Source organism: Physcomitrium patens, chromosome 15 (genome assembly GCF_059467195.1).
Source record: "Physcomitrium patens ecotype Gransden chromosome 15, ASM5946719v1, whole genome shotgun sequence".
In the NCBI taxonomy this organism is placed as follows: Eukaryota; Viridiplantae; Streptophyta; class Bryopsida; order Funariales; family Funariaceae; genus Physcomitrium; species Physcomitrium patens.
This window is the reverse complement of record NC_143424.1, coordinates 5,054,921-5,069,471: the sequence shown is the minus strand read 5'-3', so window position 1 is coordinate 5,069,471 and position 14,551 is coordinate 5,054,921. Positions and strand designations below refer to the sequence as shown.

Genomic DNA, 14,551 nt, shown 5'->3' with positions numbered 1-14,551 from the left:
TGGAAAGAGATAGGAGACTATATTTGAATATGGATGTAGAATATATTAATACAATAGACTATCAAAGTCTTGTAAGAAGCCTCATTTACCTCACATATAGAAGACTTGATTTTTTATATGTACTCAGATGCTTGAAAAAATTCATGTCGACACTACAATGTGAACACCTTCAAATGGCAAAAAAAAGTCATTCTTTACATCATAAGTACAATTAGTTATAGTATTTTCTTTCTAAAGAACTCAAGTGACAAACTTATAACTTATATGGATTTAGATTGGAATAAAGACTTAGATAAAAAAAATCAAAAATAGGAATGTTTTTTTAATTGAAGAAAACATAATTATATTGGAGTAGCAAATTGTAACCAACAGTGGCACTTTCTACCATTGAAGCAAAATACCAAATGCTATCATTTGATGCACAAGAAGTAATGTAGATTAGAATACTAATGAACAAATTGGAAGATGGCATTAAAGATGTAACAATCCTATATAATGATAATTAGAGCACTATCAAACTAGTCAAAAATCTAATATTATGTGCAAGGACTAAGCATATAGAACTATAATATTAATATATTTGCAAACAAGTAGAAGAAAATAAAATCTAAGTATCATATATACATACTAATAAATAATAAGTAGACATTTTTAAAAAATCTTTAGAAATAATATTTTTTTAGCAAATACAATACAAAATAAAAATTTATAATTTTGAATAACTTTCAAAAAAAATATTCTACCAATAAATATCTTCTTCAAGAAAATTGCTATTGATGTTCAAATAACAACTTATCATCATCTTTCTATTATTCTTCTTACCTCTAAATTTTATCTTTCTACTTATATTAGTATCATACATATGTAAATTCAGATCTTTATGCAAGAGGAACTTGAATTGTTCCATTTCTATCCTAAATTGAGGAACTAAAGAAATAAGGCAAATCAAAGCTAGCTTGTAATTATGACAATAGTCTTTGTAATTGAGCTTAAGTAAGATGATGACCAGCCACTCTAATAACTTTTCACCAATGAAGCTCCATGCCCTAGAGACTTGTTACAATTGAAAGAGAAGAAATGGATTCTTCATTGCTAATAAACAAGATCATGTGCACTACCATACAAGGTTATCTAGAAAGACAAGGATTACAATCTCTAAGTCTACTTTTGGAAGAAGGACCACTATCTGGCTCATGTGGCTTGCCTTGTTTAAATAAGTTACAAATCCATTATGGTATTTGTCTTCAAACTATTTGTAAACTACATTGTAGTAACGATCTAAAAATGTATAGAAGAATGACAACAATAAGCTTGTTTTAGGTAAAAAAAATTAAAAAATTAAAAAAACAAAGATAGTTCACTACTATTAATAATTATAGCTAAGACATTGTTAACTTCATTTAAATTAAAACATAAATATAAATTTTATGATAGAATTATTAGCATCTTTGAAAAATTGACAAAAAATAATAAATATTCTATAAAAGACTATCAACTAACTAATATATTCATAGGAAGGATAGACTAATAATTTGAATGTCTAATTATTAAACTATGATGCTACTATATTATTATGAGTGTGAATTTGTATTATACCCTTGAAAGTAAATGGTTGATTTTCAACCAAATTTGCTTTATAGAAGTTTTTAATGAGGACTTTATAGACTTGTACTACATCAACTATTATTATATTCATCTTCTTATAACACTTCTTATTTATCTTTGAATGTTCATAATTATTTTTTATTTTATTTATTTTTATTTTATACGAATTTAGTTTTATTTTTCAATTTAATAGAAAATATTTCTTCAACTTCAAGATTTTTCTTTTGCAATTATCTAATTTTTTTTAGCAATGATTCAAGTACACAAACACATGTCTTTTTCTTGTAATTCTTCTAATTTCTTATTTGGATGTCTTTATAAATTTTTTCTATTCTTTTTTGGCAATTCTAAGTCAAATTTATTATATCCAAAAAGCCACAAATTATATAGATATAAGAATGATGTTTCAATATTAAAAATATTTTAAAGCAGCAAATTGATTCTTTTTTTAAAAAATGAACTATTTTTATGTCACAATTCCAAATACTCTCTTCATTGTTATTTAAGTGCTTGAATGAAAGAAGTTGTAGTAGACTTTATTTTAAGCATTTATTTCTTTTTTCTTTGAATAGTGAATAAAAATATAGCATTATAAGATAAGAAATATCACAAATAAATTTGAAAAGTAAAATTAATCTTTTTATGAACTTAATTTTATATTTAGATATTTAAATAATCTATTACAAAGCTTAAAACTTTAGAAATCATCTATTTTATTTGAAGTTTTTTTATAGAGCATTATTCCTTTATTTTTTTTAATTTTTTTTTGATTATTGAATATGCAAAGATTTGGTATGTGGAATATATAATATCATGAAACATTTTATGTATATATTTTACCACAAATTATAGTAAATTATATTTATAGAATATATTTTAGTTTTTATATATAATATTTCTTATTCAAGAGTTTTGTTAGAATGTGATTGTATAGTGTTATCTTTTTTTTGTGTGGTTGAAAAATGGTCTTTGGCTAATAAATTTGAAATTTATTTTTAAAGTTTTATGTATTTTTAAAATTCAAAATTATTTATAATTTTCAACTATTAGATAAAAATAAATTGTAAAAATAAAAATTATATAATATATAAAATTTAAAAATATATTATATTATATTTTAATAGTAGATGTATTGTTAAATATTTTTAAATGCTGCTATATATACCTTTATCATATAAATTTCTATAGATTTTTTATTTTTCATTTTTTTATTTTATTGTTGTTATGTAGAGATATTTAGATCATCCATTCTAGATTTTAAAAACATATTAGAAAAAATAGATTAAATAGCACTTTTTATTTGCAATATTTTTACTTCACAACTACTTATTTCTTTTAAATAATTTAAGATGAGATTAGGAAAAGAGATTTCTACTTCCTACAACCTAAAATATATTTTTGTAAACTTTCTATATCTTCTTTTTATAGTGTTTCTTTTTGAATTTTCTAGAAACTTCTATATCAATATATCATTTTACATATTAGAATTTCATATTAGTCTCTTTTTTATAAGTATCATCTTCAAAATTATACATCTAATATTTAGAATAATAGAATACAATGACTTTTGAACTTGTTTTGTTTAATACCATAATTAATTCTATAAAATCTTAATATGTTTTTTTTTTTTTTTTTTTTTTTTTTTTTGGCAATCCAACAAGAAATAAAAAAGAATTAAAATTTGATGTTTACACAAATTGTCTCTAATAAAATACTCACAGAAGAAAACATGGAAAATTCACAAAAGGATTTCAAACCACATGTTTAGGTTTAGAATCATAAACACTTTAAGAGTTTGTCTTCTAAGAATCATGTGTAATTGGCTCTAAGATGTCTTTTTTTAGGATTTTAGGATTTTTTTTTTGAATACTTGCTTCAATACTTTTCTTCACATTTGTATTGATCATAAATCTATTTTATTTTATATCCCTTATGTACATATAATGAGTAATGATAGAAATAGAAAGAGGCCATACCAACCAAATTATTCTTTTTTCTTTTGATTTCCTTAGGAGTTTGATTAACTATTTTTTAATGTTTCACAATAAGATTCAATACAATCATTATTATCTTGATTCTCATGACAAAAAACTTATAATCCTACCAACTATAAATATACATCATACAAATTTTTATAATAAAAAAATACTTAAAAGATAAAAATGTAAAAATAAATATCTAAGTTTTGAAGTTTAATAATGATTAAAATTAGTAAATTAAGAAATCATCCAATTAAAATTTAAAAACGAAAAAATATATTAGATAAATTTTAAAAAACTAAATATAAAATCATCTAAATATAATTAATTCTAAAAATAGTCTAAAATAAAGATTTTTATTTAGCATAAATTTAAAAATATTCTTTCAAAGTTGGAACATCATATTGTTGAAAAATTATTGCCATTACTTTGGTTTATGGTTAATAAGTTGCTAGTATATTGCCTTCTTCTTTATTTTTTAATTTAGTCATTCTTTTCTATCATATGAGTAAGTTTCTATGGATTGTACAAACCATTGTAAAGTTTGTATGTGATGGATAAATAATATTGGCAACCTTATCTTTTCTTTTTGTTTAATTTAATTTCAATTTGCTTAAACAATTAAATCACAAACTAAAAAGTTTCTAGAGAATTGTTGAAATTAGCAAAGAACAATCATAAAAGTGTATTTTAAGAGAAAGGTAACAAATCTTGTATTACAAATCTTGATTCAGAATGTCTTGTGTATGTATGTATGTATGCAAGTATACTGTTTTTTAATCAAAAAATCAATACATTTCTTAAGTTTTATACTAATAAGTACTTTTTTCAAAACAAAAATTTCTTGCCGCCTCTCTAAACACTAAACTCACACGATTTGCCCAAATTAGCCCTAACACTGAAATGCCTTCAAGTGATGACCCATGTACTGAAGAACATATCCGATTTTATAATGGTGGCATGGGAGATTCAGAAACGAAAATGACTCTCATGATCTGAGACAGCGGATGCCGCAGAAGCCCTGAATTTGTAAACGAGATAAGATCTTCGGCGTAGACCCTGAACTTGTCTTCACGATACCTGCTAGCACTCTACGAGTCGGTGTCACAGACGTTGGGCACAATCGAGCTGGGAAGTATTCATTGTCGATGTCTAAGAATAAAATTTCCGCCTTGTGGAATGAAGGCTTTTTTTGCTAGACGGAGAAGAGTGACGGCGGTCTGATCCCCTGCGTAGCTGTAATCCAAGCACAGATTCTTTCACCGTATTGTGGATTCTACTTGCGAATGCCTTCCCTGTATAGATCCCGGTAGTGTGCCAAGTCCTGGCAGAGACAAGACGACGAGAACTAATATGTTTGAATCTGCTAAGAATATGTTTGTTGGGGCATTCATTGCGGTCTGGAAACTGAAGGGCTCACTCTTGTTAGCGCATAGACGCCAGCAACTGTTGGTCCAACGGGACTCCCTCGCCGATGGAACTTGGATTCCTTGAAAGTGGTAGAGCATAGGGCTCCCAGTTGTTAGCTCCAAGTCCATGACCTGCCGGAGACGAGAAGAATGGCGTCTGTTACACGAACGCGGGGAGGTTTCCTCTCAGGATTTGTATTGGGCACGGAATGATCAGCGTGCAAAGGTGATGAGTGGGTACCTCTTGTGTGGGGTGAGGGATTCCAGGTACATGATAATGATTGTGTAGTCGTTCTTGTTGGGAGAGGGGCTTTGGCCAACATTGTCTTCTCATGGGTTTTTGTCACATCCAACAACGCTTTTCAAGTTGGATGAGAGTGGCACTGTTGACTTCAACCGCGACCACGAGCAACTTTCGTCAGTTATATTTTCGAACTTTCATGGGTTATTGAGTTGGAATCCAATGGTCAGGTTAACATTTAGCAGGCTGATTGCGTGATTTATCAGAAGATTTAAATAGTGTGTAAATGTGTTATATGAGCTTCTGTCGCAGACAATATTCTTTGGATTTTCCACATCTTTATAAACATCATTGTCCGGTGTTGAAACATTTGTTTTAGGTTTGCTGCAACACTTTGTACATCCAAGTTTGCCAGGTGTCATTGCATATCATTGCTTCTCTTCGAATTACCATCTTTGAGAAGGTTCAAACTGTTACACTAAACCGATATTCAAAGATATCTCTTGCAGCATGAAACTTTGTTGGCACCATCGCACAGGAGGGGGATGAAACCATCATCAATGACAACTAAGCACAAAGCGTGGTGAAAATGTCAATGTTGCCTAGCAGTGACTAAGAACATGCATTTATTTTAGCTTTCATGAAGTTATGTAAGTTGCAGCTAATACTTAAAGCAACACTCGTTTTTGAGGGGCATTGGTGTATACTACGACACAGAGGATCAACTCATTCCAACTGCAGAGGGCTCTAGAGAAACAAAACAAGCGGAAGCGTTCCTCTGGACACATCCGTTTACTTGTCGGCAATTAAAAAAAAAGTTTCTGACTAGCAAAAAAACCATGATACAAAGAATGGGATAAGCAAAGTTCAATACTACAACTCAACTAGTGGGCTTGTTCCGGTAAAAATCTAGATAAATACACATTAGGGTCAACCGAGGTACCGCAGAAGTACACCGTCGTTACCCAGTACGAACCCTTTGTTGTCAATGAACCTGCATAACAAACATTGCAATACAGTGTGATGAAATGAATTAAATCTAGGATTACACATAAATTGAATTTGTGCAAGATAATTCACGCGTTTTCAGTAAGGAAGTTCTATGGCAGGTATATTACTTTTGGTAAGAGAGGGAAGAGAGAAAAGGATTGAAATTACGGTTCTATCAATTCGTTCTAACTTCTTCCTCGAAAATAAGAGATAAACAAACACAAACATAATGAAGTATTGTCCAAGTGTGAGTTTCTTTCTAAATTGATCCGGTTCTCACCATCTAAACACTAAGTAGTAGCATTTAGTGTGACTGATCTCCTTTCATCCAGTTCACATGAATGCTTTAATAGAGAAAACAGTGGGTTGAGTTAGATGACAGTCTTACTTTACAGAATATAAGTTGGCAGCGATCTTGTCAGCGACCTTATCACGGATCCAGGATTTTCCTCCATCCGTTGTCCTCAACAAAATGCCACTACCTCCCGCAGCCCACGCCTCATCCTACAAGCCCATGCCTCATCAGAAGAGTGAGAGGATGATGTAAGTAATAACACACATCCTCATGTGTTCTATGGGAGTAGCACGGAAAATATACGTGGTAGCGATAGAAATTTACTATTTATCAGAGCCAAGCAAGTTAATAAAAACTGACGCGTATCAAAGGTGAAAGCGATTCCCTCATTCTGTTGGAAAGATCATTTAATCTTGATCAAGAAGGAAGTCATTGCCTTCACAGAACACATTTATATGTCCAGATCAAAAGTCGTTTATGCAATTATGGCAACAACACACAGAATTGAGAAGTAGCTTTTGGAGGATAAGTACCTTTGACCGATATCCAACATCCAAAATGCCAAATCCTCTGCTTGGGATCTTCTGTTCCTCAAAATCCTCCGTTACCTGTAAGAATGACAACTTGCAGGATCAGAATCACAAAAATAAATAATCAATCCTGTTTCGCTCTTTTACCAGTATTCTAGTCTTTACACCTACCAATGACACAGTTGTGAATTGCTCAATGGTAGTAAAGGCTGAAGGTTCATCGAACTGTAGGTCAGCACAATCACTCATTAGCACTAAACTAGACCAATTTTCAGATCACCAAACACCAAGTTTCTTCAAAACACCAGCCGACACATACATGACGTTCCATTTTAGTAGCGCAACTTTGCTACGTGTGCCCAGTGTGTGAGATATGCCTACCCCAGTGCCTTTGCTGACGTAAAGTCCACCTCCACGAACAACCAACCATAACCCACCATCCGCACGCCACCCCATATTTTGGATTCGGCGCGCACTAGTGCGGTTGTGTGGTTGCCAGTAAGGCTGCAATAATCAAGAACCAGAGCAGCTTAGTATGCATGAACAGGCTTGCCCTGATGTGCTGTACTAATGTACATTGTAGCTAAAGGAAGGGAATGTATTTAGTTACCTGACCAGGCTCCCAGGTCAGGAAAAAATTTCCACGGCTCACAACGGCGACATAATCACCAGCTGGTGACCTATTCACCGTGTTAAGAGTACCAGTGTAGTAACTAGCTCCACTGATACCACTTGACACAGTTCTGCAGCCAGAAAGGTAGTTCTTAGTAAAGCACTGAAGTAGCAGCCGGATACCTGCAATTCCATTTCCTTATCACTAGGTTTACAGAAATCTTTTACAATATCCTTCTGTAATGAGCAAAACGCTTCGCAAAACCTAGACCGCTTTCCAGAGGATTAAATTAACAGCACATAAATGCAGTATCCTCTCGAACTGCACGGCTAGGTGCTGAAAAGAATCATCAGAGAAAATTCTGCAGTCCTCTTCTGATGTGAAAAAATGATTGAAAATCTTTACTGAGAAGACTGAGAGGAAGATAAGTAGGGGAAAAGAATAAAAAGATGAATAGCCGAAGAAGTGGCATGCAAATCATCATGATCAACGAAATAGAGTGAGGCGGAAGTGCAGCTCTAGTCCCAGCATAAGTATGAAATCCTTATTCTTAGATAGAGGGTGGAATCAATTGCCATAGGACTATCTCCAGATACAAATCATAAACTTACCTATTAAGGGTGGCAGAGACTGTCTCTTCCACGGCAGCCTTCCAATTGTAACCCTTGTTTGATGTAACGTAAATAGCACCCTCATCGGTAACCATCTCTGCGCTGTCCGGTCCAGTCCCCCTTATCGTGATCTACATTGCAAATTGAAATTATTAGAATAAGATGTCATGCGGTACGCTTGACGAAGTGCAACAAAGTTCGAAAGATGTGCATTCGCGAAAACATGGTATTCTTCGGTGTTAATATTGGTTAGTAATATCAGAGCGAACCTTGTGAGATATCTTCTTGTGATTTGTTAATAGTGACTATATCTGAGCACACAACAGGACATAACTACAATTTCAAACACTCAGCACAGGGTAGGATAATTACGGGATTTCCAGGAAGGCGGATACTGAGAGGGATGCGCTCCCAACTCTCCCCACCGTTGCTTGTGTGGAGCAAAATAGCTGGCTTGCCAATAATCCAACCTTCCTGACCTTGGAAACTGATGCTGTTGAACCTGCAAGAGTCCAAACAATGTCAATGACTGCCTTCATGTTACATGGAGACTATAACAAATACATTCGATGGGTCCTCCACGAAACCAGCAGATTACACTTTTGCAATTTCGACACATGGAGCCTCAGTATAACAATGTGGGTAACAGACGATCCTCAGTTACAACCGCCTTCTTATAGGTCCTGCATGAAAATGCTAAATTGAGAGTACGTTACCTGTAATTGAAGTCCTCGTCTTCAGCAGAAGGAATGCTGCGTGGACTCCATGAGCGACCCGCATCCTTCGTTTCCAACAGTGTCTGCCGGGTCCCTAACAAGAAACCTGGATGGCAAAGGATCCAAGTTTCAGATCATTCCACCCACTCATACCATAGCCCTGACGACGACCTCCGCCTAAATCATATGAGCAAGACACTACTTCATGGGTAGAGATTCTGTCAAACTGCTACACGGGTTCGCTCACAGACGACCTACACTGGAAGTCATGCATAAGATAACTTGTGACAAGCTTTCCAAGATTACTGCACCCCCTACGTCAGATACAGCCGAAAGCACGAATTCCCTTGAAATTACGTTAATGAATGAGGCATGATCAACAGGATGATTCACAAATGATGAATTCCTTCAGAATTTTATATTTTTGCAAGCGACAGTGGACCCTACGATGCAGAGCCCGTGAAATGCAGAGGGTAGACACACGACACGGTCGCAGATAGAACGAATTGTGTTAACATATCGTGCAATAGTAATTGGATTACCGAGATCCTGTACACCAATTATCGGGAAATTGTAGAGAGTTCAGGGAACAAGGAACTTAGGGAGCCACTGAATGAGACATACCGCGGTCGGGTTGGTCAGGTACAAACGCCATGTCAAGAAGAACGACGCCAGGGTCCACGGGGAGCACAACCTGTTCCCAACTAGAAATCGTCTCATCAGCCAGCGCTGCGTCGCTCCCATCGCTTCCTCCCATCAAGACCCCCAACGACAGAGCGGCAGTACTCGCAGCTAACACACCCCTCCTACTCACGACCGCCAGTTCCTCATCACCTTCTTCAAGGGCCGCCACTGGTGTCACCACACACCCCTTCGACGAACATGGTTGATGCACATTCACGGTCTTCGCCTTCGAACCGCCGCGGAGTCCAGAGAAGCTGGGAATTGCACAGCTTGACGACGGCGAGCTCAGCCCCTTGGTGAGGCTTCTCTGTGGATGAGAGCTCAGCAGCGACAATGCCTGCGTTCCTAGGGCCGCCATCTCAAGGTCCTGAAAGCAGCACCAATTGGCTTGCGAACGCCAGTGCCAACAATGGCGACCCCAACTCGGCGAAATGCGAAGTACTACACACACTGAACAATGCCGTGAATCGAGAGCTTCTCTTCTTCTGGCTATGGTGGATAGCCTCGCGACGCGGCCACAGGACTCGGACAAGACACGGTTAAGCATGTTCCGATGGGGCTCCTTATCCATACACAGGGACCCACCCGGTAGTAGGGGTGCCCTGGCATCCACGTCCACGGTGGTGGGCCTCACCCTCACAACTGGCTGGAGCCTTCTAGACCTGGGGATACTACCCTGTTGCCGCGTTAGGTTGCAACGGTTTAAGGTGCTCTGTTCTGTCACCGAATGAACAACTGAAAACTGAGACCACCACAATTCTGCAAGTTTTGATCTCATTTTGAAGTATTTCCAAACAGTACACGTATGAATTTGGGTATGTACCCTCTTCCTTTTTTTAATGTTTTAATTTCTTTTCTGTTGGAAATTTAGGTACCTGGTATCAATTAGGATTCTAGAATTGTCTGTTGCATTTTGGTAGGCAATAAACAATTTCATTAACTCTAATCACTTTGGTGATATCGTAAGATGTTGTGTCTGGAATGGTTATTTTGGGTGCTTATGGAGTGCCATTGAGAATCAGTCCTTGATGATGAAATGGTATTGTTTGAAATTTAATATGGAAATCAAAAAGTAAAACATTCAATTCAGAAAATCGAATGAACAAATCAAACTAGAAATAACATCACTTTTTCCGCTTTTTGCAATTTTGTGAGAGTGAATTCAACCGCGTAACTTACAATCATTTTCCGGATAATATGCATTTTTGATAAAATCTAAATGCTAGGGACATCGTCAATCATTACCGATATAACTGTAAGATATCTCTCTAAAAATAAAGAACAAGCTTTTGAAAATCTATAAAAGGGCGTTCTAATAATTAGACCCCAAACTTAACTATAGAAAATAAATCCCTAAAATTAACAAAGGTGGTTGAAGATATAGATTTGATATCTAATGTTGAAAAAAGAAAAAAAGAAAAAAAATCTAACAAATGTGATTAGGCATCTTCACAAATTCAGTTTTGGTGACGTTGAATGCTTCCCATGGCAGAAAAGGACCTGACGCTATCAACGCAACTACAAGTTCTGATGATTTTGAGCATGTAATTACAGTAGGAACTGGCATAGGCAATGAATCGTCTTGATTTGCATGAAAATGAACAGCGAGGAGAGGAGAAGCACAAGGAAGCACGCAACAATCTCAAGAAAACAAAAAAAATAAGAAATCTGCTGGTCTTTCTGAAATAAGAGATCAACACGATTTTACAGTAAGAAGACAATCTAGTGAACAGAACTCCCAAATTGAATGGCTCTCACAGGTGAATCACATAACTCTAGATTCCGCAACTGAAAGTGCTCTACGCAAACGAACTACACACTAGTTGGTCTCAAAATTGTGTCAAGTGCCACACCCGCCTTCACTGAAGCGAATTGAAGAAGAGGATCAGCACTACTGCCACTACTATGATAACAGGGATGAAGCTCACGAGGTATAGAAAACTGAAACCCTGCAAACAAGCAATCAAGCAGCCAAGGGTCAGTTTGTAAGCAAATCTCGTGCTGCAAACAATCCAATCCTCGAAGCTAACCAACAGTGTAAAATGATCAGATATGCTAATATAAGTTGAAAGAACCGATAACAGATGCCAAGCACCAACCACAACTGGGGGAACCATGTCGCTGAGGTCTTTTGGCTCTTCGCCAGGTTGAATCTCTGCTGCCGCATCCCAGTCTACTTTCGCTCTCTGAGCAGCTACTTTTGGGTCTACCCCAGTAGGTGTCACTTTTGCGTAGGGACTTGCTAACGGGTTGACCTCCGATATCTCATCCTGTAAGACATGCCCCAGAATATATTCAGCAGGTTGGCGAGCTTAACTGAAACCCTAAACTCACAAAAGAGTCACTCTAGCAGCACAAAGAATGTAGAGTAGTTGACAGAACCTCAAGATTTGGCCAGGCCAGCATCTCTTTCGTCAACTCGCGTAACACCAGCCGGTCCTCTGGTAGGCGCCCTTCGTAGACCTTGAGTAAACAAGAGAGCACAAAAACTCGTAATATCAGTAACATGAATAAGTATAACGTGCCAGTGCGGTAGGATCGATTGGGAATAGAAAATGACCGGAAAGGAAACGTGGAGAGAACACGCTCACTACCTCTTGAAGCGCAATGCCCATATCTTCCTTGGAGCAGCCGCGTTCATCCTCAATGCCGAGCTGCCGCCTTCGTTCCACCTCTCGTGGATCTTCAATCATAATTGTCAATCTGACCTGCCCAACGACTTCCAGTTTAGGTTCATATGAGAAACTAGATTATTTTCAGCAATTCAAGGAACAAGAGATAAAACCCAATTACGGATGGAATGATTTAAGAAGACTCACTTCATTAAACGTCATGTCTCTTTTCTTCTTCAAAAGATCCAAAACCTGCAAGACACGCATCATTCAGAGAGGTTGTTCACTCAATACTTTACAATGACAAGGCAATGCTGCAGGATGAACGGGAAATTTTGTCAATGGTGAGCCGTAAATATACCCGAAGGATTTCGCTAACATTCGCTTGATCCTCCTCCTCTTCCGGGGACAACGCTCTCTCTTCAGTTGTCACACTGCTCTCCGAGCTAGAATCTTCCGCCATAGCCCTCACCACAGCCCTTGCAGAGCCTGCAGTTCGTCGCCACAATCCCGCCACATTTTGCACACTCACAACTTTCTCTTGCAATTTTCGATCCTGTCTCTGACCTCGCTGTAAATTCAAATAATTTCTAGGCGAAAATTGTAGTTCAACCCTTCCACCCACTCCCAGCATCCTTGCACCTTGCGTGAGCCCAGCAATTGGTCGCCCAGCCGCGGCAGGGTGAGTCGCAGCCAATTCAGGGCTAGAGCATCTGCAAGGGGTTCCTGTAAGGCTCACAGTTGCCATGGCGCCCGTCATAGTGACTTCAACCATATAGCCCAAATGAATCAGTGCTTCGCAATCTCAATGTTGCTTCACTGCTTCAAATTCCAAGATCTGTAAGCTGCAGTCACAGAGAACTGTGTGAAAATAAAATAATGGCACGTTTTCTTCAATGATTTTGCAACACCAATTTCCCCGTCATCCCTTCCCTCTACAACTCCAACATATCGGGATTTATGTGTCTCCATCGAAATCTTTGACCTAATATTATACTCAGCCACAGCAGTACGCAATACTTGCGCCATTATGTCACTGCTTTAGCATCCGGGCAGCTACAAAAACCTCTCTCAACAGAATTGGACTAACATCACATTCTGAAAGCTCTAGCTTCGGACTAACGTTGAAAAACCTCGCAGTAACCAGAAGATTTTGCAATACTTCAAATTCATCAAAACCCATAGCTCGTTATAACCAGTCAAAGCTACTGAAATGAACTCTCTGAACTGCTACTACGCAACAACACTCCCTCTTCGATGAGATTCAAAAAAGTGAAAACTCTCTCTTCACACGATGAATGATAAAAACTACCCCCTTGAAAAATTTCAGCTTCAAAGCTAGCGAAATTTCAGTACTCCCACTGAGGCATAGCGGAAACAAAAATTGTAAGAATCAATAGTCCAGGAGAGCTTCTTCACCTGAGACAAGGCTGTTCAGGAACAGCGACGGACCCGAGATACTAGAGATGCCAAGCAAGCAAAAGGAGCGGAAAGGAGGAAGAAGCAGAGGGCAGCAATTCGCTGCTGCAGGTGAAGAGGAGGAGGATGTGGAGGGAGCGAGCGAGCGAGCGAGGGAGGGGCTCACAATGCAACAAACAAGATGCCAGGGCAGCAACCCCCTCCCCCTTTCCAAGGCAGCCCGATCCGAAACTAGAAGAGATTGGCAGCCTAAGATTCTCCACAGGGTGAGCCCCCCCGCCTGCCTTGCTTTCCCAGTGCCACCACTGGATGGATGAATATCGACATACATTCAAGGTGATAGTACGTGGATGGACGGACTCTACCGGATGGATGCGATGGATGGATGAGATGGATGGATGAGATGGATGAGATGGATGGATGAGATGGATGAGATGGATGGATGAGATGGATGAGATGGATGGATGAGATGGATGGATGAGATGGATGAGATGGATGGATGAGATGGATGAGATGGATGGATGGGGATAGTTTGACAGATGGAAAGGTGGTCTGTGGTGTAAATACAATAAATGGATGATTCCACGAATTTGTGCCTGCTTACAAAAATTTACATGAATTAACATGAAATAACGTATATATATGTATATCTATATATATATATATATATACATGTAAATATATATAGATTACAAAAAAATTATGTAAATGGATTGTTAGCAATGTTTTGTTGAATTTTTGTTGAATATTATTAATCATTCAATAAATTATAATTTTAAAATAATCTTAAATTACAACTTATAGTATAGTATAATCATCATTATTTTTAATAAGTTTTATTTTATGA

General features: G+C 36.9%; 2 protein-coding genes across 2 annotated transcripts; both read right to left on the bottom strand.

The window, feature by feature from the left end:
• Positions 1-5,986: 5,986 nt before the first annotated feature.
• LOC112292102 (photosystem II stability/assembly factor HCF136, chloroplastic) lies at positions 5,987-10,245 on the bottom strand. The gene is made up of 9 exons (XM_024540257.3): positions 9,614-10,245; positions 8,990-9,095; positions 8,646-8,775; positions 8,274-8,404; positions 7,660-7,792; positions 7,431-7,553; positions 7,053-7,127; positions 6,613-6,728; positions 5,987-6,228 (listed from the first exon to the last, which is right to left on the bottom strand). Exons 1-9 carry the CDS (start codon positions 10,242-10,244, stop codon positions 6,165-6,167), a joined length of 1,509 nt encoding a protein of 502 aa, XP_024396025.2. The 5' UTR covers position 10,245; the 3' UTR covers positions 5,987-6,164.
• Positions 10,246-11,333: 1,088 nt separating this feature from the next.
• LOC112292938 (ycf3-interacting protein 1, chloroplastic) lies at positions 11,334-13,875 on the bottom strand. Its single transcript, XM_024541955.3, has 7 exons — positions 13,705-13,875; positions 12,647-13,130; positions 12,493-12,537; positions 12,268-12,381; positions 12,056-12,136; positions 11,773-11,943; positions 11,334-11,622 (listed from the first exon to the last, which is right to left on the bottom strand). Exons 2-7 carry the CDS (start codon positions 13,058-13,060, stop codon positions 11,533-11,535), a joined length of 915 nt encoding a protein of 304 aa, XP_024397723.1. The 5' UTR covers positions 13,061-13,130; positions 13,705-13,875; the 3' UTR covers positions 11,334-11,532.
• Between the last annotated feature and the right edge of the window lie 676 nt (positions 13,876-14,551).

What these genes read in the sequence shown, in the direction of transcription:
- LOC112292102 (XM_024540257.3), bottom strand. Translation starts at nt 10,244, where the DNA reads ATGGATAAGGAGCCCCATCGGAACATGCTTAACCGTGTCTTGTCCGAG. An exon ending in GTCTCTGCCACCCTTAATAG is followed by an intron (nt 7,793 to 8,273) that starts GTAAGTTTATGA and finishes TTCTGGCTGCAG; the next exon opens with AACTGTGTCAAGTGGTATCA. An exon ending in ACGTCAGCAAAGGCACTGGG is followed by an intron (nt 7,128 to 7,430) that starts GTAGGCATATCT and finishes TCATTCTTACAG; the next exon opens with GTAACGGAGGATTTTGAGGA.
- LOC112292938 (XM_024541955.3), bottom strand. Translation starts at nt 13,060, where the DNA reads ATGGTTGAAGTCACTATGACGGGCGCCATGGCAACTGTGAGCCTTACA. An exon ending in GAGACATGACGTTTAATGAA is followed by an intron (nt 12,382 to 12,492) that starts GTGAGTCTTCTT and finishes GTCGTTGGGCAG; the next exon opens with GTCAGATTGACAATTATGAT. An exon ending in ACATGGTTCCCCCAGTTGTG is followed by an intron (nt 11,623 to 11,772) that starts GTTGGTGCTTGG and finishes GCTTGTTTGCAG; the next exon opens with GGTTTCAGTTTTCTATACCT.